This window comes from Eschscholzia californica, unplaced genomic scaffold, assembly GCF_041429995.1.
Source record: "Eschscholzia californica isolate CP2 unplaced genomic scaffold, dmEscCali1.0.p SCAF_2, whole genome shotgun sequence".
NCBI lineage: Eukaryota > Viridiplantae > Streptophyta > Magnoliopsida > Ranunculales > Papaveraceae > Eschscholzia > Eschscholzia californica.
In genome coordinates, this window is record NW_028238309.1 from 46,396,561 (window position 1) to 46,421,122 (window position 24,562).

Consider the following 24,562-nt stretch of genomic DNA (forward strand, 5'->3'; position numbering starts at 1 on the left):
GTATGGATGTCCATTGGAATGGGCTTGTTTAGGCACAAGTGAGCCCTGGAAAATATGGGCTCTGTCTAGTCAGTTTTCAGGACAATAGGGAAGTCCAAAGGAAACTTTTGAACGCACCTACCTGTTTTTGTTATTGACACCTACTCATTTACATGCCTGCCCATAGTGTAGGGGTAGGGGCAGTCAACATGTAGTGACTGGTGAATGTTAGGCTTTAGACTACTTTTTTGGTTAATAGATTTCTCTTCCCGTGAAGGAAAACTTTCCCTAATAATAGGTGGGTAAGAGATTCTCTAATAGTGGGGAAAAAATAGGGCCAAAAAGTCACGTGAGTTGGTTTTTTTCTTTCTCCTAATTGCTTGTCAAACACATTGAAAATTAAGATTTAGGAGAAAATGTTTCTCTTTTCCCCGGAGAAAGTGTCTATCAAACACAACCTACGTGGATAAGGTAAATTTATGGACAAATAGAACATCTTACGTGGATAAAAATTAGGGTTATTTTCAAATAGCCCCCAACTTTGTGACCGGTTTCCTGCCTAGCCCTATTTTATCAAAAATACCCAAATGGTCCCATTTTTAAGATTCCGTTATAACACCGTTAACTAGTCATCATTTCTCTCTCCTCCATCTCATCACCCCTCTCTGCCACCTCATCTACTCGCCACCTCATCGTCTTCACCGGCAAACGTCGTCGGCCAACCTATTTTCCGGCCGGCGACCTTCAAACCTTTAAAAGGAAATTTGTTTTTTCCTCTCTCTCTCTAAATTTTTTTTCTTTCCGCTATCTCTCTAGAACAGATTTAGAGAAAGAAGTTTCTTCAAGGTCTCAGGCAAACCTTGAGTAAATAAAACCAACAATCTACTCACTCAAAAGTACCCCATAAAAACCATATTTTTATCTTCTTCAATTCCTCTTACGACCTTCTTTGTTACTACCAAGAGATTCTCAACAACAACAAAAACAACATCTCTCAAATTCCCCCATTTCTCTCTTACTAGTAAAACTTCTTCAATTCCTTCTTCTTCTTGAATTTGTTCTTTTAAAAAAAATATAATTTTTCTAACAAAATTTCGTTTTAATTTTGTTAATCAAATTAATTCATCAACAGTAACAACAAAAATCTTTTATTCCCACAATACATTTCTTCATTCTCCCCTGTTTCAAAGGTTTGTTAGATTGAAAAGACGTGTTTTTTGTTTTCTACTTTCTCTCTCTGTAGCTTTAATGATTCAGTCAAAATTAGGGTTTATTGGATGATATGTAAATTGGGTTGGGTCTTAGATCGACCCTCTTTTGATCCGTCCATTTATATAAAGGTTTCTTTCTCTCTCACTGGATTTTGATTTGGGGTGAGAATTTTGTAGTTGCAGAGGAGGAGATCTGAAGTAGTAGCTTTAAGAGTTTTAGAGAAAAAAGTGTTATTGAAATGGGAAGGATGATGATGTTGAACCGTGGGATGCCTTTGATGTTATCTATTCTTGTTGCTTCTCTTTGCTCATCATCTTCAACATTTGTATCTGCTTTTGGATCTGCTGGTTCTTCTTCTCTTCCGGAGCTGCTTTTATTGACAAAACTATTTCTTCTCACAACATCGTCATCTTCTCAAAATCCTACTGCCCGTAATTTTTTTTCTCTCTCTTTCTCTCTATCTAAAACCCTAGAAATCTAATAAAGCTGATAGATTTGCAAATTCTATATTATGGGTAAGCTTAATATGAATCTTATATGTTTCTGGGAAGAAATGAGATCTGTTCAAGGTCTGACTGAGACCTTGAACAGAACTCCTCTCTCTAGATCTGTTCTAGAGAGAGCGAGGAAAGAAAAAAAATTTAGAGAGAGGAAAAATAAATTTTTGTTTTTAAGGTTTGAAGGTCGTCGGCCGGAAAATTAGCCGGACGACGACTTTTGGCGGTGAAGACGATGAGGTGGCGAGAAGATGAGGTGGCAAAGAGGGGTGATGAGATGGAAGAGAGAGAAATGATGACTAGTTAACGGTGTTATAACGGAATCTTAAAAAGGGGGTCATCTGGGTATTTTTGATAAAGCAGGGGCTAGGCAAGAAAACGATCACAAAGTTGGGGGCTATTTGGGGAACAACTACAAGGAATCGAACACTAAAATACTAATTAATATATTTATTATAATATAAATATACTGGATCAAAAAGAAAAGGCAAAAGCTTTGGGCATAAAGAATAATTTCCGGAGAATAAATTCTCTAGGGAGTCCGTATTCTTTTTGTACAGTCTCGGGGGTTATATTTTTTTAGTCTAAAATTAACTTGATGAAACATTACCCCTTAATCTTCATCTTCTTTATCGCCTTCACCACCACAACTTCCCTGCACCACTACTATTTTGACCACAATTGTCATTTCTTTTCCTCTCTCACTCATTATTGCCCCCTCTCATTATTTTTCCCTCTCTCTATATCCTTCTCCCTCTTTTACTCTCTTTCCTGCTCAATCTCCCTCTTTCTCTCACTTTTTCTCTCTTTAGGTCGCTTTCTCTTTCCCTCGAAACAAACCCTATAAATGTGGAAGTTACTCACAAAAGAGAAGAAGAGAATTTGTGATTGTTAAATGAATTTGAAAAGTTATTAACATTGAGAAAAGTCTATACATTTATTGCTTCTATTCATATATGTATATATTAGGGTTTAAGATGGGGATCTATTTGTAGAAAGAACACATGATGATATTCATATGGTAATCACAATACTTCTTGAAGTTGAAGCTTCATCATCGACTTAAGTTTCTGGTCGATGTGAAGGTGAAACAGATAAATATTCATCTGATTCTGATGAAGTAGATGAATTAGAGAAAGGACAGAAAACTCATAATGATAATCGTTCAAGGAAATATTATGGTGAACAAGAAAAGTTCAAGAGGGTTTTGACAGTCTTGAATGATGAAACGAAAGGACCTTCTGCTCAACTTGCTCCACTCACTGAACTTTGTGATGTTTTATCGTTTTATACAAATAGATCAATTACATGTTACAGCGGATTCGATTTCTCATGTTCTTGTTCGTTTATTTAGTAATGAAGCTAATCCGGATATAATGTTTTTTGCTATTAGGGCTATAACTTATTTTTGTGATGTTTTACTAAGATCATCTGTGTTTCTTGTTAGACATGATGCAGTTCATACTCTTTGTGCTAGATTAATGGATATTGATTACTTGGATGTGGTTGAACAAGTTTGTTATCTATTCAATAAATTATTCTTTCTCTTCTTGGTTCACTGGTATCTGAATCAATTATGGGTTTGTGTGTTTTTTCCTTGTGAGAGAAACATTAAGAAATAGAGACACAATGAGAGAGAGCGCGAAGTGAGTAAGACATCAAGAGAGAGAAATTATGAGAGTGAAATAGAGAGAGATAGTAAATTAGAGAATGAGAGACAGAGGGAGAGAGGGAGAGATATAGAGAGAGATAGAAAGTAGAAGAAAGATAAAAACATAAGAGAGAGATAGAGGGAGAGAGAAGATGAAGATTAGGGGGAAATGTTGATCAATTCAATTTTTGGTTAAAAAAAGAATATGCCTCCTAAGTCAATGTTTATTGAATAAGTCTTTATGCCCTAGAGATTTTTCTTTATTCCCCAAAGCCGCGCCCAAAAGAAAACACATCCAGCATTTTTTCTTCTCACTATTACTACAACTAAACTACAACCCCCATTGTCTCTACATGTCGCAATATTACTTAAAACCAACCTCTTCTTCTTCTTGCCATTACTACAATTAAACTAGAACTCCCGTCACCTGCAAACCTCAGAATATTAATTAAAACCAACCTCAAACATATAACAAAAGAGAAACTAAGTTTTAACCTCTCCAATTCACCCACAATTTTATGTTTCAAGCCTTTAACGGTGGAAGAAAACTCGCAATGGAGGAAGATAAAATTCCCCAATATCGTGACAACACTGCATCTGACAGAGAAAATATTAGTGAGATTTATGCCAAAAGTTTGCATGTCAGATGCAAAGTTGGCACAAAATCTGGCGACTTTGCTTCCTTGTCTTAGATTTTGTGGCAAAATATTTTCTAACTAGGCAAATTTTCGTGGGATTTCCACAAAACACGAGCATGTCAATGTGATATGGTCCTTAAGATCAACAAATTGTTCAATTTCTAGAACTCGAGAACCGTAGATTCTGGGCTCAAGTCTCTCTCTAGGATCCAAGATGTTTAAAGCAATTCAACAAAAATCCAAGTATGTTGATGAATAAGAAACCTGCATATTGGAGTTTAGTAGTGTTAAAGGGGGGCCATGGAAGTGTTAAAACACCCCCTCAAGGCAACTTTAACACTTAATGGGGGCGCTTATAAAACTTTTGTTGAAATTTGAGGTTTGAATAAGAAAGGGAATTTGGGTGGAATAGCCCTTAACTGAGGGGACTTTGTTAGAATGACCTTCATTTCCAAGTATTGACCAAACATAAGAAGGATTTCAGATTAAACTCTCTCTCTCGAACGTAAACCTAGCTCTCTCATCTTCGTTAGCGTCTCATTCTCGCGCACCTCTCTGAATCGATCACTCTCTCTCACACACACTCTCAGTCGATCTCTCATGCACCCTCTCAATTGATCTCTCACGCACACTCATATCTCCGATGCAGGTATCCCTATCTCTCTCTCTCTCTCTCTCTCTCTCTCGATGTTTTTTCTCGGTTCAGTTATAAAGACCTTTAATTCATGTCTTTCTCGGTTTGGTTGAGCTAGATACAATTTAGACTTGAAAAATCAAATAGACAATTTTGTTTGGAGCTAAATTTTGGTAGAGCTAGATACAATTTAGATGAGATCATTGAAATTGTTAAATATATCATGTAACTCTGTACATGTGTGATTCTACCAAAAATAGATGCTAAAATTAGCAAAAGGAAACAGATGACATAACGTTTCGAGGATGACTTTGAAATGATGTTTCATATTACCATCTGATCATTGAATATCCCTTTCATAAACACCGGACGAGCTGTTAAGGGGGCGATTCTTGTTCTCCATAATATGCTAATTTTGATTAAATTGTCTTATTCATTCATGGGTACTTGATTTTTCTTCTTTATTGAGTTTGTTATATTCATTTATTTGTGATCTACTTCCTTAGACTTTCGGAAACTATATATGAGGTCATTATTAACATTCATCATATATCGTTGTTCTCGTATTATCTTAACTAACTCCTATAAATATTTAAAGGTTGGGTTAGTTTAGCTTCTGGTTTTTCTTATCAACTAATCGGGTGTTGGTTTATCAGTTGACATTGGTCGTGATATATCTGGGCGATTTGCTTTTGTTGCAGTAAGGAAACCTAGCCGGGTGGGTTATCAGTTAACAAGAAAAGAGCCGAGAAAGGCCTATTCCAATTGCAGGTCTTAATTCTTTCACTTATTTCAATGTATTTTGGTTATCACTTGAATTTAAAGCTCTGGGAGCGGTAATATTCGAATCTAAAGGATCTCATAATGTAGGTAGTAGTCGTGGATCTTCTATTTGAACAATCAATAGGCGAAAAATTGAGTTCATCGACGTTACGGAAACTGGAATCTGAGAAGAGCAAACAACAAAAATCCATAACATAGACAAGGTAATACTGCTACTTATTATCTTTTCAGCAAATGAACCCAACTAGTGTTTGTTTATAGGAATCTGTTGTGTTGAATTATGAATCTGTGTTATAACTCCCATTGAGATTGCTGAATATGAACCTGTGTTATATATGCTTCTTGACATGTTTATTATATTTTTCACTTAAACATGTTTCTTTATAGGAATCTGTTGTTTTGGAATGCACATCAATATCTAATTGTAAAATAGTGTTTGTTTAAATTTAGTTTTGGGTAAGTTATATTTAGTACTAAAATTGGAGGTTCACGCCATGATTTCTTATTTGTTATGCAGGATGACACGTAACCTATCATTAAAGACAAAAGAAGTATGTCGTGCGAAAGTGACATGCATTTCAAGGATTGAGGATATGTTTTTTGTTAAAGATAACTTGAAAAACGATAGACAAAAGCAAATGTTCAAAGAAAGTTGTTTTGGACATCTTCTAAAGGTAAATGACCTTAAGTTTTGTTATGTACTTGTGCATAACATGTTGTTGCGTGAAACTAAATCATCAAATATGGATGATGGTTTGATGAAGTTTTTTTGTTGGTAAGAAGGAATTAAAGTTTTCAATTGTTGACTTCTCTGAGATTAGGAGGTTGAAATATGTGGAAGTAGATGAAAGAAAACACGCTTGTAAAAGACATGGAGGAAGATCTTGACGAGGTATCATTGAGAGAGAAATACTTTTTAGAAGACTCAAGCATCAACAAGGAAGTCTTAAAGAGATCTATTGAGGACTGTGAAGATGATGTAGATAAGGTTAAGCTTTGTCTATTGTTGTGCTTAGAATATTTTTTGTTAGGTAAAGATGCTCGTAGGACGAGTGTAGATACAAAACATATAGAGTTGATGCAGAATATGGACAAATTCAACAAATTTCCATGGGGTCATAAGGTGTTCCACCGCACTTTATCTTGCCTAAAGAAGGCATTGCTCGTGCAATGGAACCAAGGAAAGAGAAGAAGGAAAGTGAAATCACCTATTATTTGAGTGGCTGCCTATTTTGATTTCAGGTAATGTTATTTGATTTTATTTTATAATTTTTATTAGATTGCACAATGAGTTGAACTATTATCTCTTTTAAAATTTAAATTTAGAATAACTTTGCGAAACTGTCTTTGTTGTAATCGATTGCAGGTTTGGGCATACGAATGCCTTCCGACAGTTGCAGCTGAATGTGCAAACAGAAAAGCAAGAGTTAATGGCGATCCTCCCATCGTAAAGTGGAATTCCAAATGCAAAGCTGTCACGTTTGAATCATTAAGGGGAAAATTTGTAGAACCAAATGTAAGATGTTTGTCTCAAATACTCTAATCATTCACATTTTTTTTCTAACCCTATAATTACTTCTACTAACAAGTTCTCCTTGCAATGGTTTTAGGTAGAAGTGACACCTTATAATAGAGAAGATAAAAAGCAGACTTCAGAGGTATAGATGCCACGAAGCGAAACTGAACAACTTAAAAAAGAGATTTTTGACCTTAGAGAAGATCTTCGTCGACGTGATGAGATAATAAAAAAGTGAGAATCAAAGAAATTATGTGTTTGTGGTGGATTAGAGCGATCTGAAAAAGATATTGAAGAGAGTTCAAACGAGCTTATGCCCGAGATGGAGAGAAAGGTACTTAATTAGTAGTAGTTTCCTTTTTTGTTTGAACTTCATTTAGATTACATCATACAAGGTATTTATACAATAAAACTATTTACCGTAGGATGAGGTAGAAGACACCAAGGCAGAGGAGACACCCTCAGAGATCCAGGACCGTTTGTCTCCAAAGGTAACGTTATTTGGTAGTGTAGTTGCATAACTATTACATTATATTGAGGAGTTTGTATATCGGTCTATCGTAGGAGACTGTAGGCGATAAAGATGTAAATGAGATTCTTGATGAAATGGAAAATGACTATTTTACAAAGGTAATTTATATCTGTATTAGTATTTTTAATCGTTCCAACAGAGAAGGTGTTTAGTGAAAATATTTTTGCAGGACGTGACAGATGTGGTGGGAGATGATGGTGATGGAGTGAAGAATTTTCCTCTGTCTGAGATGAGAAAAGGTGAATCCAACCCCCAATTGCAAGAAGATTTGATAGAGGTAATAAAATTTATATGAGGCTTAAAATTTATGTTTTGAGACAATCATAATTGGTTCGTTTTGTTTCATTTTTATTCCTCTGCCTAATTTATTTATATTTTAGGATGCGACCGAAAGGTCATTAGACACGATATATAACGTGTTTAGTGAGGTGTTTATGGTAGATGAAAGTGATGTAAATGCTGTCAACGATGCTCGAATGAAGGAGGTTGACGATATATTAAAAAATATTCGTCTGTAACCCTACGACCACCCAGAGATATCATTCAAACCAAAACATCACCTTACCTAGGGATGAAAAGAAAAAAATGTAACGTTCGAGAAACATTTGAAGTAAACGATACTCTTAGATTTATGGCGTGGGTGAATGCATGGAAGAAGCACCAGTACGTATAAATATTGGCATTGCAACTGTAGAAGGAAAATAGTTAAAACAGTCATGGATGCATAACCAATGGTTGACATGCGAGGTATAGGACTATTGGAGTTATTAGATAATCATTGTATTTATACAATTTGTAGTCAAATTTTAATGAAAGAGTGAATGACTTGATTATCGCTATCATTCGTATGTTACAGCATATCGATTTGGGTTACACTACTACCGTGCCCGAAGAAACTATGACCCTTCAAGATTCGGAAAGGATTGGACAACGGCTGACTGTTTCTTTTCAGTAAGTCTCTCATTATTATAAATTATGAAGCGTTTGTATGTTGTGTGTCATCTTGTATAACCCTTTATATCATTCTTTGTGGTTCAAAATTAATGTTTCGGCAATGTGGTCCTAACATTCGGTATTTGTTGACCTCACAATCTTATGTTAGGTTGGTTCCACGACTAGTAATAATATACTTACACGGTTCTTATCAAGCCTGGTTAGGAATTGTTAATATCTTGAATCTTAGATTTCTGTGTGGTTACGGGTTAAGTACTGTTGTTAAAAAAATGTGATTGCAATATCTTGATATGAATTACTTACTGGTTGGACAACATATATACAAATTCTTTTATTCAAACTATTTAGTCGTTTGTGCGTTCTTTTCCTGTTTTGGTTATCTTCATTGCGAGCCTTAGTAGTTTGATTATAAAGATGAAATGGTATTCATGACTAACATTGTATTTCCTTTTGTTTTTGTCGAAGCAACTACTTGATACTTATTATAACAAACCACGTTCTCGAAAAAACCCTTTGTCGGGCGAAGAAGATAGATGCATAAAATATTTGAAGGGAGATCTTCCAATACCAAGTAAATCATGGAAGTCGGTGCACAAAATATATTTCCCGGTCAATTATAAAGGTGTTCATTGGGTCCTAGGTGTTGTGCACCTTTTAGAAAGAAAGATCGTTATCTACGACTCAAAGCGTGGAGATGGAAGATGGCAAAACAGGGGTATGACTTATTTAAAGTCTATGTTGCCATATTTAATGGAAAAGTTGTAGGACAACAAAGAAGGAAAGACAGTCGTGAAGAAGAATTCATGGGTACTCGAACACGCTGATTTTGTCCCGGAACAAAAAAACTCGTAATGTTTATCTCAGAAGTTAATATGATGATATTTATATTAGACCACTTAACTTTATTATTACTAATCAGGATTCTCATATTTGTTCGACAGGGATGACTGCGGACTTTATTTATTCAAGATACTTGATTGTCTAACATCTGGTATTCCATTAGTTGATTGGTCATTGAGCGATATAACCGACTTTCGATGCAAGCTATGCTTGCAATTGTTTAATTACCACACTCTCAGATGAAGTACGACTTGGAATGTTAATATCTCAACATTTTTATGTTTTCTAGAATAGGTAACATGGCATGCTTCTTTCCTATTTTTGTGTTTTCTGGAATGACGTATTCATACTATCCTTCTGTTTTGTGTTGTTTAATTTTGTCCAACAGATTTCCGGGGAGGTACGAGATAGTGTTGGATCTATATGGTTTTGTTAATTGATGTGTACAAGAACGACAACACCTGAGATCACTTCATATATGTGTCATGAATCGATTCTTCCAATCACTCGGTTTTGATGTCAAGTAGATCTGTATGGTTTTGTTAATTGATGCCTTCAAATTATTATTAAGATGGTAAACGCATGTACCGTGCATTGCATCAGGAAATACAGTTCGAACTCCATTCAAAATACTCCTATGTCGATCCGAAACAATGACTAAGTCGTTAACATCGCCAATAGCTCGACGTATATGAGATAGAAACCAAGCCCAAGGACTCATCATTTTTCGAATCACCAATGCCGAATGCAATTGGGTATATGTTATTGTTGTCATCAAGACCAGCAGCAACAAATAGAGTACCAAGATACTTAGCTTTCAGAAAGGTCCCATCAATCACAATAACTGGTTGAATGCATTCCTTAAACCCACGTATGCAACAACCAAGTGCCATAAAATAAAATTTGAAGTGATTTGAGTTACCTTTCTCAATGTGACATATGATACCTGGATTACTCCGACACAACTCATTTGAGTAGTTGCTCAATGCAACATACGCATCATCAGGAGACCCCCCTTAACAAATCAATCGCACGTTCTTTTGACCGCCAAGCAACATCGTAACTAATAGTAATGGCAATATCGTTTTGTATGTCCGCCACGATGTCTTTTGGTTTGTATTTTCGTTTCACTCTTACAAACTTGTGTCTTATTAACTCTCCAATAACTCGAGAAGTTGCTTGTCTATGCACACGGTGGAAGTTGCCAATCTTGCTGCAAGTATGAGTGTCGTCACACTTAGACGCCCTAAAGAAATTAGATTCACCGATTTTAATTGCTCGTAAACTCCACTTGCAACCTTCAACTGCACAAGCTATTGACCATAAACTCTTTGTTGATTTCTTTACTCGAAACTCGAATTTTTCACTGAGAGCCCATAGACTCATCTTATCTTTTAACGTACTCTTGCAATTAAATACCTCATACACTTTCACACCCGAGTCTTTCTTTTCTGAACCTGACCCTTCGTCTTTATCTTCATACATGTTACACATAGATTCAAAACTACTCGGAAGTGGTGGTAGATCATGTAAAGGAGGAACAACTATAGGCACATCAACATCTTCCGCAACAAAGTCTTCTAATGGCTCCTTACCTTTAACTTTTTCCTACTCGCAACCACCTCTACCAAATGGATTTTCACTAAGTACTTCAACATTATCAGATGATCCATCCCCTACATCCAAATTAACTTCATCAGAGTATTCCCAAATCTCAGAACAACTCAAATTAACACAAATAATCTTCTTGTTCTGCAGAACAAAAGTCTGGTTTTAACTCTTCTGCGACTTCTTCCTTTACACCGGGAGAACTCAAATCTACCACATAATCTTCTTCATCGACATAATAATGGTCATGTCTAAAATCTCCGAGTTCTTCTCCTCCACCTACCTCAACACTTTTTCGGATCATGGGTTCTTTTGTAGCTGTTCTGTTTGGTGACGTGGTCAGATAACTAGTGAAGGGAATGTTCAAATCTATCGAACACACTTTTTTCTCTTTGAGGAACTACCTTTGGGATTAGGTATTCATTTTCTACATTTGTAGAGTGTGAACCACCTTCCACAATAACATACAATGGAACAGGGGCGGCCCTGACTTTTCGGTGGCCCGAAGCGAGGTCTGAAAATGTGGCTTTTTCTACCAAATTGTAAAACGTCTAAATGTATTTACATGAAAACGATAAGTACCACAAAATATTTTCATCATATTTATATAACAAAATAATTTTTTTGATAATTACAATCACTGAAATTTTGTTCTTAAATTTTTCGATGCAAAGTCACTAATAATCGTCGAATAATCAAGACTGTCAGCTATATCCTTCTCAATAGATATAATAGCTAACCAGTTTAACCTTTCTTCTGACATAGTAGATCGAATATAAGACTTAATCAACTTCAACTTAGAAAAACTTCTTTCTGCAGAGGCAACAATAACTGGTATCGTTTACATAATTCTATAAGAAACTCATGTGTTCGGTTAACAACCTTTCATATCTTTCAAAAAATCTAGTACTTCAGTTGGTCTTTTGATCTCATTTGGTAAAAGACGCTTCAACATTTTCAGTTCAGAAACTAAGTCTAGTCCGTCTATGTTATATGACTCATTATGCTTGAAAAAGGTTTCAAAGCGAACACATTAATATCTCAAATTACCATCATCTTGGGAGTTTAACTTTTTTAACTCAAACAGAAAACTAAATATTTCTTTGTATTTCTAGTTTGCTCGAATATGCTCTAAGTGAAGAAAAAGTCTGATCTAATATGTATGTAATAAAATAATTAACTCTAAATGCTTCTTCAAGTGACATTGATGGATCTTCACACGCATTCTCGTCAAACTGTGTCTTTCTTTGAATAATACGTTTTTCCCAAAATGTTGTTTCAACTCCTATTTTAATGGCAATCTCTTTAGCTTCAACCATGCCTTCTTCAAATCTCACTTCTCTATAATCTTCAAGAGAACGAATGGCTCCATTCAATTTCTCTAATGCAACATCAATATCCATATCTTCAGCTTGAAGTGTTTTGCTAATAGAGTTTACCGCAAACAATATATTATGCCAAATAACTATGTTCAAAAGGAATTTTTCAAAGTCTTGTTTTAATATATTTTTGGCATCATAAACTGTTTTTGAATCATCACTTGTCTCCACCAATCCTTCTAAAGCTTCTCGTAATTGTGGAACTTGAAACCTAATGTCTTGGTGACCCTTTTTACTTCACATTTTTTAAATTGGATAAGCTTCTCGTAATCATAACTTGTCTCTACCAGTTTTTGAATCAACACTTTCTACTCTACTTTCACATAAATCAATTAAACTATTGGGCCCACCATCTATTTAAAGATCATCAAATTTGGTGGCCTTTTTTACTTAACGTTTTTTAAATGGGGCCCATATAATTTTGTTAGAGAGTTGGACTTCTTATATATTTCTTATAGAAATTAATGTCTCGGTGGCCCCTAAAAGCTGGTGACCCGAAGCGACGCTTTGTTCGCTTTGGCCCAGGGCCACCCCTGCAATGGAATACACTTAGGGAAATTACCTTTGACAAGTGTCCGGAAAAATGTGAAGTCACGCTCAACCTGAATTTCCATAGGTGAAGTACTCTGAATCGTCTCCAGAATCATAAAACTTAATTTTAGCAAACTTGTCGTGCTATCTTCACATACTATTTCATTAACAACTTCACGAACTTGTTTACCACCAATATACTTTATTTCGTTATTCACATTTTCTAATCTATCACCATGAAATAACCAAATGCTCAAGGATTCCATTATAAATTACCCTACAAAACAAAGATAAATTCAATATGTGTACGTACTAAAATTACCACAATATCTACACGACTATATCCAAATATTTCAGATGACTTCTTTTATAGCTGGGGGAGCGGAGCGGAGCTGAGCTGTGAGCACACTCTCTCGAGCCCTAGAGAGAGAAGGTTCTTTCTTCATTTGACGTGCTGTCATTTCCATAACGATCCGAGCGAACTAAAAACCCTATTTCCATAACTGGTACTAATTTTAAACCTCAATATTTGTTTCCACCTGATGTTAAACTAATATACTCCTTCATTAAAATTGTTAATTCTCTGCAATTTACAGGTTTTCTTTTAGGATGGCGTTTTATAGAGGTTCCAAATCCACCATTAACCAGCTCTTTAACCGACTGTGTAGTTCTTCACAGTCTGGACATCTTTATTCTTCTTGTTCATATAAAGGGTATCAAACCCCTTTGATTAGGAAAGAACCCATCAGAAGCTCATTTATTTCCAATAATGGCTTTTCTCAGTGTGTTTCTGGGCAGAAAATGTTTTTCAGAATGTTTAGTGTTGAAGTATCGGCTTCAGAACAGATGAATCTTATTAAGCAATTGAGGGAAAGAACCAGTGCTCCCATTAAAGATGTTAAATCTTCTCTTGTTGCTTGTAATTGGGATATTGGTAATTTTACTTGCCTTTGTTTTTTATGTTTGTTATAGTATCTTTTGTGTATTATGTTTCTAGGGTTTTATAATTTTTATTGAAGTTACTTTTTCTCATTTATAGATGATGCACAGAAAGATCTAAGGAAACGAGGTATAATTTTAGCATCAAAAAAGTCGTCTCGGACTACTTGTGAGGGTTTGCTTGCACTAGCACAGGATGAGAATAGAGCTGCCGTTATCGAACTTAACTGCGAGACAGATTTTGTTGCAAGAAATGAGATATTCCAATATTTGGTTAGTTTCCATTTCTTAAATTTTCGTGACTTTGATACATAGAGATGGTAAAATGGACTACTCGTGTGAGGTCATGAGATTGTTTGTTTGTGGTATTTGGCGAAAACAAACACCATTAGAGGATTCTAGTCATAGTGAGTCATGCGTGTCACTAGATAAGTGTTAAATTTGTGGTCATCCAACTCAAAACCAATAGATAATGAGTGGAGAGGACCTAAACATTATATTCTTGGCTAAAAGATCTCCATTTTTGCATGTGGGACTATTCTCACAATAAGAAATCAATACAAAAAAGTTTCTCTTATTAGAATTGACACTGCCTTGCAATTTCTTGATCTTAGACAGATGCAATAACGGACTAGATTTATCTATCTAATTTACTTCGAAAACTAATTTCTTCTTGTATTTGATATTTACACTAGTAAATTAACAATCCTTTGATCATTCTATATATATATATATGTGTGTGTGTGTGTGTAATTTATTCTTACATATTTTTCAGGCCTTGTCATTAGCAAGGATTGCATTGTCAGTTGAAAAGTATGCTGCACAATCTTCTAGTGGCTTTCCTTTTGATCCCAAATATTTGGAGGTAAGATGTCAAACATAAACAAAAGTTAGAAAGAATTTCCATAGTTGTATAACATAAGTCAAAATGTTTGTTTCAAAAAATAATTCTCCACGTTTGTATGTGAATACAAGTTTCTGTAAATTTTGTGTCAAGGGGCGTTTAGTTTGAGTTTTTTGTATTCTCGTGACGGTCCATTTTGAATGATGTTCAGCCATTCGTGGGGACTATCTAAAATCTGTGTTTGATGTTTTGATTTTTGAACTATTCAGAAGCTCTATATGTGGTTGCCATTTTATTTGAATATGTTCCCTCATACTGGTGGCCTTATTACTTATTCAAGATAGAGAGTTCTCTAACCCACACTCAAAAAGCTTTACTCATTACTTTTTCGCCAATATACATGTCTTTGTGCCGATTTATTGTCATGTTTCTGGACCTATATTTTAAGGCTTATGTTTCTTCGTATTTGATAGATTGCCATTACCTTCTATGACTTTGAGCATTATTAGTTAGCTGATGAGCGTGTCTTCTGTCCCTTTCCCTTGATTGTGGTAAGATAACAAAACCAGAATACGCAGCAGATCCTCTTGCATTAACGTCATTTTGCTTGCGAATTAAGTACTATGTAAAATCTATAGACAAGTATTAAGAGGAATGATGGGGAGCAACATCCAGCATCTTAAATTAACAATCAAACATCCCTTGTCGCTCTCAAAAAATGTCTGTTCTGATGTTTACCGTAATACAGGATTTAAGAATAAGTCTAGATCATCCAAAACTAAGTGGGGAAACGACAGTGAGAAGCGCTATTACTGAAGTGGCTGCAATAATGGGGGAAAATATAAAACTCCGGAGGGGTCTCACTGTATCTAAATCTTCACATGGTGTTGTCTCCTCCTATCTACACACAAGTCCCCAACCAGGTATTGTATATCAAACTGCTTTCATGTATGAGCATATAAGCGAGTCTTCGTTTTGAGAAAAAATAGTTCACGGCTAGAAGCAATATATTAATTCAGAATATGAGATATTTCAAAACCAGTTTTCTGCTGTTGCAGGATTGGGTCGTATTACTGGAATTCTTACTCTGGAAACGGAGGACAATAATATCCCACTTGATGCTCTTGAACGAGTAGGTTCAGACTTGGCAATGCATATTGTGGCCTCAAAGCCGTTGTTTTTATCAAAGGAAGATGTTTCTTCTGAAGCATTGGATAATGAACGTGAAATCCTCAAATCTCAGGTTTGTTTTCTTGTCTTCATTTATTCATTAGTAATTCTTAACTTTCTATGTCATAGTAATTTCGTTCATTAACTGGCTTAATTGGTTATTCCCATCTCTATCCAATAACGGGTATTTGGTCGCAAAATTGATGATCTGATGTCACAGAAAGTACGTGAGGAACTAGTACCGGGTCACTTTTCTAATTAGTCAACTAGTCTAACTATTTACAATATGTATATGTGTGGGAGTGTGGGACTTGGGGAGTCATCCAGTTACCTCCATTTTTGGAAGTTCCAAACACCTATACAACATCAGAAACTTGTATATACATCAGTACATAACTCAATCCTTTGCTTCTTAGATGCCGTTCTTAAATTTGTGAATCCATCAAAGCTTCTATATCAGTATATGAACCATTACATCTTATTGTTGCTTTTTAGCTGTCCCATTGGTTCCGTTTCTCATAGTTTTTTCGTGTTAGTTTGAAGAGTTAGTAATATTCACTTGAGCAGTCCCTTTACATGAATATTCTCGTTCTTTCTTGCACAAGGATAGTTGTGCTAGTGCTCCGAGAAATACTTGACATTGTTGGGAATTATAAAATAGCATATGAATCTGAAACATGACATGACTTCTTCTGTAGGACTATCCTTCTTGCTATTCTTGGGGGTATTAGTTATTACGTGTATCGTGTTTAGCTTATTCTTGTAATTTTTATCTTACTCTGTTCATCTGATTTCTGCATCTCTTATTTCTTGTCAGGCGGAGACCTCAGGGCGACCTCAAATGGCAATAGAAAAGATGGTGGAAGGTCGTTTGCGAAAGTACATGGAAGAAGTAGTTTTCATGGAGCAAAAGTTTGTTGTGAATGATAGTATGAACATTAAGGTAACCGACTCTGAGACTCATCACATTTCTCTGATTGGAAAACCTACTTGTATCTTCCCTTGTTAGATTCTGTGCTATGCCAAATCTTATCAACATCAATAATTATCCTAGACATGCTCACGAACACAAACACCCTATAGATAATCTCCACTTCTCTAGGAAGCAAGTGATTCTTAATTTCCTCGCAACTGGTGCAGTCAGTGATGGACAATGTATCGAAGGAAGTCGGGGCACCTGTGAAGATAGGCAAATTTTTCAGAATGGAGGTTGGAGAAGGAATTCAGAGGTACTCCTCTACTCTCTCTTCCTCTCTGGTATAAATTGAAAATCAAGCTGTTGTGAAAGTGACTTCGAATTTATCTGCAGCTTAGAAACATCGGGTTCCTCTGAAGTTATTGCACAGGCAGCATAAATTGAGGTTATCTTCTTTTTGCTCCTTCAGAATCTTTCTCTGACACTTACCCACATGCTACTCTGGAGATTTCTTAGGAGTGCAATTCGCTTTAGGAATTACAAATTTGTTATACCTGAATTTTTTGATCAAACAGATTTTAACTTGCTCACCTGAAAATTGTATCCGGATTTTAGACTTCACCAACCACTCAAATTACCCCCCCAGTTCATGGCTAGAATGACACTGCCTCCGAAAGTTTTAACTGATTTGCCTCACCCCTAAGCAAAATGTACTGGTTGAGAAAAAGAAAAACTCGACTATGTAAAAAACCAGACTCTAGACGACGATAAAATGAGATTGACCACAAAACAGCTTGAACACTTTCTTGTCAGTGTTTTACGCTTTCTGATCCAAGTTCCCTTCATCGTTAATGAGTTATCTTGTAAAAGCTAACGGAAAGCTATAAAAGTTCGTAGTTCGATTACTAAATTGAGGTTGTATACATCTTCAGCCGAACTGTTTTTACTACTGAAAATTTTCTTGTTTTGGTGATCAACAGGTTATTTATAACCATATTGCAGAAGCTGGGTAATGCTTGAATGTTGTAATCCACATCATCGAAGGGAATTCTCTGTAGAAGGGTTTAAGCCAGTAACCACATACTTGCATCATGACATGAACAACTTAATTACCAAACAAAAGGAAAATGTTCGGTTTTTCTGGTAAAATAATTTATCAATATCACATGAGCTTTTCCGAACTTGTGTTGTATGAGATATCACATTTTTTTCTTTTTGTTGAAAATCAAGGGTTAGTTGTTTTTGAAGGATTAAATTACGATTTTAGGGGAACTATGAACTAGATTTGTAATTTATTGAAAGAAGATAATTTGGGGAATTACAGGGGAAATTGTGGTAAAGGTCAATTTTGCCTGATATTTGAGTGGTTTCAGGCTTTCAGCAATAGAACCACAGGAAAGAAGAGAACGGAGAAGAAACATAAGGAATATTAAAGGCCAATGAGGTCGACAGAACGAAAATTCCAGTCGGTAACCTAGGAATCATTCCAACCTTAAGCAGCTGTCTTCGTCCTTGAGAGAAGTCAGTTTTTTGTTTCATTTGGACTTGGGGATGGGAAAAAAGGCGGAAAACCCGAAATTTGTCATGGATACTCGAGTCCACTAGAGCCCGCAGAGGCCCAAAACTTGAAGGGGGGTCAGCCCGTCTGACCTGATGAAATCAACAAACCGAGTTCTGGTTTGAAGTGCTACTCGGCGTCCTGCGCAAACCCGACCCGATAAATTTGCCCGACACAGCCCCTTACACCCCGTTTAATAAAGTCGTCTATTTATCCAATAGTACCTATTTATATTGTGTGTATGTAGATCTTCGTGGACTTATAGAATTGAAACTAACAACATTAAACAAAAATACTAAAATTAAACTGAATGAATAAAACAACTACTAGATCTCCTTTATACTGCCACAAGGTTTCTTAAACCTAATCAAACTCAAATAACAACTTCTAAGCAAATAAAACACTATAACCTCAAGATAATAAGAAACTACCTAAACTAAAAGATACTAGAAATAGTAAAAAACCACTAAGAAACTGTTTTAAGGACCTAAAAGGTTGAATTTGACCCTCAAAGTGGCCCGATTGTGGCAAAGCGACAACAAATGAGCGGAAGGTTATTTCGCACCATCTCTCAATCCAATCCCGACACCCGTAGCTTCCGGTTTTGTCCGTTTTTGTCTGGCTACATAGATTTCTTTCATGTATTTTTCAGCCGATTCCTGCACGTCAGTATAACATGATAATATATCTTACTACGTTTAGTTGTATTGGTGGACCGTGAATGTGATAGTTGTATGGTGGTGGTGACCTAAGTGACAAAATATAGTGATGACCCGGTGAAAGGATTATAAAATAGATTAGTAAACTTAGATATTAAATGTACTTTGATATTATTAAATATTTTAGATATATACATATTAGTCCCGAGGTACCTTTTCTTTGGATAGTGAAAATTGAAAACCTGGTAGCCGATCGCTCGATACTCGAGAAACCCAATGTTTAACAGATGTGGACTGGTTTCGGACACTAAGATTTTTAAAATAACCTATCCCATTAAACCAGAGAATCCGAATAGACGAGGAGTTTCAGAGCCCGACCGACCCGAACCAGTGAATGATATAAGCCCGCCCAACCCAACCTAGACCGATCCCCACAAGATGGACGGGAGTCTAAGTTGTTGCTGAACTGAAGTCTCTAGTGGGGTGTCATGGACTTATTGTGGTAAAATGTTGTTTCTTCCTAGTGTTCAATTTGGCTGATATATTGAGGTACTACTGCTTGGTAGTCGTTGTTCTTAGAGATGTTAAGGTTGCAGCTTGAGAGGTTCACCTTATTTTGCGTTATATCAATCATAAACTCCCTTTGGTAACCTTCCTTTAAACTTTTATTTACTTCGTAAAATTTACAATATTTCACCTCTCTCTGGAAAGAGATTAGGATAGGTAAAAGGAAAAGAAAGTGGTTTTGTATCTCATAAATCTCTTTATTCAATTCAAAGTCTTTTTAGGGATTTAAGATTCGCCCCACCAAATAATTTTCGAACTTTGATCCACATTTTGAAGTATTTGCGCAACATTTTTCTTTATATTTTTAGATGAATGGAGGTGGATCCCCATACTACGGTTCGAGTTCTTTTAAGCTTAATCTACAACTCAATGGCTTTAAACAAGTTCTACAAACTTGACTGTTTGTCTAATTACTGTACTATATGCATTTTGGGTTTTATGTACAAAAAGTATTTTATAATAACAAAAAATAACAACTATTATGCTTAAGAGATAACATGTATTTTCTTTCAACAAAAAAAAAAAGATAACATGTATTTTGTTTTTTGATATTCGATTAAGAAGTAATATAATGAATGTGCATTTTAGATATTTTTCATGATTTTCAAGTTTGATATTGAATCAAATCTTTGTATTCACTATATGTGTTTTCAACTATAAGATCTGATTTATTTCAACAAAAAAAAAAAACTATAAGATCTGATTTTAGCAGAGAAGTGTATATGGAAATTCATAAATATAAAATTCAAACCCAGATGGAGATCTTTACAAAAAAAAAGGCCTATGGGGTATGACCGTATGTGTCAAAATGTAACTTGAACTGAGGGAAGATTAGCCCTAATTTTGGACAGTATATGTCTTTAACTGACAAAAACCATAAGAAAATGAATTCCAAAGATTATCACTTCTCTTTTTAGCTCATGAGAGGAAGAAAAAAGATCAGATCTAACCGTTATTCAAGCTGATTTACCCGATAAAGTAACAAAAAGTATATCAAAGTGGGACCCTTTTATTGTCCTCTACAAACTTAAAATAACATTCAATTTGTACTTAACAAAACAAGAAGATCTACATAATTTTCTTCCTTCACAAAAAAAAAAAAAAACATGATTTTCTGCAGCTGATGCATTCCTCCTTCTTCCCCATTGCTTATCTTCTTAAAACATATAAAACCAATTAAAAATGGGACCGTTCGGTAAGACTAAATCCAAATTGTATAATATTTTTCAATTTGGAGTGGTTGAAAATTGACCAAATCTCCAGAAATCTTTTCATATGACTCACTGAATCTATTTGTACAATCACTAAGATCCACAAAAGATCAGATGAAATCAAAATTGAAATCTATTAGTTTTTTGTTTTTAATGTATATACAACCCTCTCACATTAGAGGCTTGTCTCATGGTTAAGTTGAATCTAAGAACAACCTGCCTACAACCCCATCATGAGACAAGGCTGCAAATAAGGGCAGGGCCCGGATTTTATATCAGTGAGGAGTGAGGACTAGTCTAAAATGGATAGTGGTAAACGTATAAAAAGAAGACCATTAAAAAAGAGGAATACATCGTCACCATACTATCAGCGATTAAGTTTCCCTAGTAGCGACTAGTTCGATGAAAAATACACGGGTAGCTAAACATATTGTGTAAGACCAAGCCAATGCCCACTAGACCAACTTGATTCCTTTGCTAAACTTACTTCACCTCTGCTAATTTGAGAAGCCCCACTTCAGATTGTAGCCTGCAGTTGTGTTCACATGGCCCCTGCCCATGGCTGCAAACACTGTTATTTGTCTGTACACACAACACCCTCCATCAGAAGACACAACATTGACAAAGAAAATTAGGTTTGAGAGACATAAATGATGATAACAACACCAAAGGAGGAGTAATGTAGCAAGAACTGTCTTTCTTTACTATTTAAAATTGTCTTCTTTTTAAAGGTAAGATCGGATGGATAGTACAAAATGTTATTATTCAAATGATTTGGGTGTGCAATTTTTATTGGAAGGAACAACTATGATTTCTATTCATAAAGTATAGTACTAGCTCATTTTCTAACTATTAAGGTTATACTTCTATATTTCTAACATCTCATATATGAAATAATTTTTTTTTAATAAATTGATTACTAGTACGGAGTATTATTTATGGGAATGGTAGGTATATACATAATTATTTTAATAGTAGCCAAGAACCTTTACATTCAAAAAGGCATGAAACATTACCAATAAACACGTAATATAAAGACCCTTTGAGACTATTTTAAGACACGAAAGCAATATTTTTGCTTTATTTACACCGGCTAATACATGATGGATTACGTATCTACTGTTTTTTTTCGAAATTTTTAAATCGAAACATGCGATTTCAGGATAGATGCACAACTAAATGGTCAAACAGAACTATACATCATTTTCATTCATTAAGACTACATAGATTTAGGTATCTCATATTCTTACATTCCATAGAATTAATTTGATGTGATTTTAATCTACAAACTTCAAGAGATAAAAAGTAATTGAAGGAACAAAAGAATTTAGTCAATTTGAATTGGAATTCCGAATTTTCTGTAATTGTTTAACCGAATTACAATACCTTGCTTTGGTTAATTACATATAATAGAAGGAAGAGTTGCAAAATGTTGTTGTAAATGATATGCAACATTATATATATATATATATATATATATATATATATATACATATATGTGTGTATGTATTCATATAGATGGTAAAAATGGTGCAATATGCTAAAAGATAAAAGTCTAACTATCCCTAATTTCAAATTAAACATTAAAAGAAATGTAAGACAAATTGGGCATTTGATCATCTTCTCGTTTGACTACAAAAATGATAACTCATTTTTAGATAATCAGTCTACACTTATGTCGATACAATTTAGAACTTTATGTGTTTGGGAATCTATTTTATCATTTTCTTAATGACTTTCTTGTCATTGTATAATGAAGACTAATTATATTTATAGTCATAAACTAATGAGGAGGATTAGTAGGAGTAATCATGAAAAGAGTACAACACAAGTGGAACCCAACTTTGGGACTTCATCTTATATATAGCTTATAAGTTTTGATATTTACTTTCACTCCTCTCTCCATCTCCAAGCTTAAAAAGAAGTCAAGTGAAGAGATTACTTACAACTCTTCTCTCTCTCTCTCTCTCTCTCTCTCTCTCACCCTCAATCTCAATCTCAAAACTCAACAATTAACCATGAAAAGAATGGATCTATTTTGTAGATCACAAGCTTCAACTGCAATTTGTTCAAGCATGGATCATCACTCCGTTGTTAGATCACATTGTAGTAATAGTAGAGCCATTGATCGTCATAACCCACTTCTTAGAGACTCAAGAAGATACTCATCTAGAAATTTCATTAAAACCCCAACTTCTTCATCTTATCACCAATTACTCCCTACAAATATCAAACCCAAACCTTACTACAATCACACCAATCCAAACAAGAAAAAAGCTACTCCTACTACTACTACTAGAAAAACTTCTTCAAAGGCAACTGATATTTTTACTCCTACATTCTTCCATGTCTTACCTGATCTCAAACCGCCAATTTCCGACCCGGTTTCGGACATGGCATTGGTTCCAATAGTAACAAATAAGGATCCTAATAAAACCCTTGATCTTGTTTTGAAGAAATCTGCAGGTTCTACATCAACTACTAGGTCCACTGATCAGGTTTTGTTATTTATTGATTCAACCCCACAAATTGATATATCATTGATTTTTGTTAGTACCATTATAGTTTTGGTTGAATTATTGAGTTTATTTTTGTTAGGTTGTGGTGGTCTTAAGGGTATCTTTGCATTGTAAGGGTTGTGAAGGGAAAGTTAGAAAACATATCTCTAGAATGCAAGGTATATATGATTTTGTTTATCTCATTATCTTATGTTCAATTGGAGTAGTAAGTAAATCATATATATGAATTAATGAGTAATATATTTGGACCAATGTGTTGGTTTTAGTTAAAAAGACATGTCAATGTTTTACGAGATTTAAAAAATAATATGGGTTTTATTGGTATTTTGTGCAGGAGTGAAATCTTTCAGTATCGATTTCGCATCGAAGAAGGTGACGATTATCGGAGATATAACACCGGTGGGGGTACTTGCGAGTGTGTCGAGGGTGAAGAATGCGCAGTTTTGGCCGTCATCTGCTTTGGTATCATCCAAGTCTATCGAGTCGAGATAAATTCATAAAAAATTTGTAGTAGATTAACTATATTTAAAATTTAATTAGTGTGGGATGTAAAAGTTAAGAAGCTAGTTAGGTAGCTGTTTAATTTTGTTATTAAGTTTGGATTAGTTTTAGTATGGGTATTCAAACTAGAATCTCTGTCGTATAAAAGAGAGTGAAGTGTGGGGAAAAACAAAAAGAAAAGAAAGAATTTGTTTGGTTGTAGTAATTTTGATTTTCAAAGAGTTGTTGGAGAAAACAATGGTGACTACTTTTGAGTGCTTTTTCTATAAATGATTAATGTGTCATTTCATTTACAACATAACTTATTGTTTCTACTGCAGACTGCAGTTAGAACCCCACTCTTTTGTACCTTCACATTCACTTGAATCTTTGCTTAGTTTTCACTTCCTTTTGTGGGGAAACTTAGTTTTCACTACTCCATGATTTACATCTCTCTCTCTCTCTCATGTGGGCAACCCTTTCATTGTTAATTGTTATATCTTATCATTAAAGTCTATTTTAGTTGGATGGTAACATGGGTGTTTCTCCACTACGTAGAGATTATGATATTTTAGTCTGAAGAGTGAAGATAGTCATTCTTGTTAGTTTAGTTTTGGAGTTAAATGCCCACAAACTTGATAGATATGTATCTACCTTATTCTTTAAATATCAAGATATAATAGTTGTTGTTTATTGATGTCATAATTAAGTTACTTATTTTTACACCAGACTCCTAATTTTTATACTGAAAACACGTCTTATAACATTTTGTGATTCGGTTAGAAAGATTCGCAAATGAGAAAACTAAATAAAAAATGAAATTCTTAAGTCCCTAGAAGTGCACTTCATTGGAAGAGACTCTTACTGATTTTTCCAATTTATACCATGAATGGAAGAACAATAAAAAAGGGTCCTTGTGATGATAGTCTTCACCCATTTCAAGCA

General features: G+C 34.9%; 2 protein-coding genes and 1 pseudogene across 3 annotated transcripts; 2 read left to right on the top strand and 1 right to left on the bottom strand.

Annotated features, from left to right (window-relative positions):
- Window positions 1-9,708: 9,708 nt before the first annotated feature.
- On the bottom strand, window positions 9,709-10,721 carry LOC147558397 (PKS-NRPS hybrid synthetase cheA-like; annotated as a pseudogene).
- A 2,092-nt stretch (window positions 10,722-12,813) lies between these two features.
- Window positions 12,814-17,963, top strand: LOC147558398 (elongation factor Ts, mitochondrial-like). Of its 2 annotated transcripts, none has more exons than XM_086660051.1 (10): window positions 12,814-13,260; window positions 13,351-13,688; window positions 13,794-13,966; window positions 14,469-14,558; window positions 15,286-15,460; window positions 15,596-15,780; window positions 16,525-16,650; window positions 16,848-16,936; window positions 17,017-17,068; window positions 17,604-17,963. In XM_086660051.1, exons 2-9 carry the CDS (start codon window positions 13,364-13,366, stop codon window positions 17,060-17,062), a joined length of 1,209 nt encoding a protein of 402 aa, XP_086516177.1. In that variant the 5' UTR covers window positions 12,814-13,260; window positions 13,351-13,363; the 3' UTR covers window positions 17,063-17,068; window positions 17,604-17,963. The 2 variants fall into 2 exon arrangements, with proteins under 2 accessions (XP_086516177.1, XP_086516178.1); XM_086660052.1 differs by having other exon boundaries at window positions 17,022-17,068.
- A 4,319-nt stretch (window positions 17,964-22,282) lies between these two features.
- Window positions 22,283-23,873, top strand: LOC147558399 (protein SODIUM POTASSIUM ROOT DEFECTIVE 2-like). The gene is made up of 3 exons (XM_086660053.1): window positions 22,283-23,116; window positions 23,217-23,295; window positions 23,472-23,873. Exons 1-3 carry the CDS (start codon window positions 22,637-22,639, stop codon window positions 23,627-23,629), a joined length of 717 nt encoding a protein of 238 aa, XP_086516179.1. The 5' UTR covers window positions 22,283-22,636; the 3' UTR covers window positions 23,630-23,873.
- Window positions 23,874-24,562: the final 689 nt, after the last annotated feature.

Bases quoted from the DNA above. Each gene is read 5' to 3' on its own strand.
- LOC147558398 (XM_086660051.1), top strand. From the start codon at position 13,364: ATGGCGTTTTATAGAGGTTCCAAATCCACCATTAACCAGCTCTTTAAC. The intron at 15,781-16,524 runs GTTTGTTTTCTT...ATTTCTTGTCAG, and splicing joins GTGAAATCCTCAAATCTCAG to GCGGAGACCTCAGGGCGACC. The intron at 16,651-16,847 runs GTAACCGACTCT...CAACTGGTGCAG, and splicing joins ATGATAGTATGAACATTAAG to TCAGTGATGGACAATGTATC.
- LOC147558399 (XM_086660053.1), top strand. From the start codon at position 22,637: ATGAAAAGAATGGATCTATTTTGTAGATCACAAGCTTCAACTGCAATT. The intron at 23,117-23,216 runs GTTTTGTTATTT...TATTTTTGTTAG, and splicing joins CTACTAGGTCCACTGATCAG to GTTGTGGTGGTCTTAAGGGT. The intron at 23,296-23,471 runs GTATATATGATT...TATTTTGTGCAG, and splicing joins ACATATCTCTAGAATGCAAG to GAGTGAAATCTTTCAGTATC.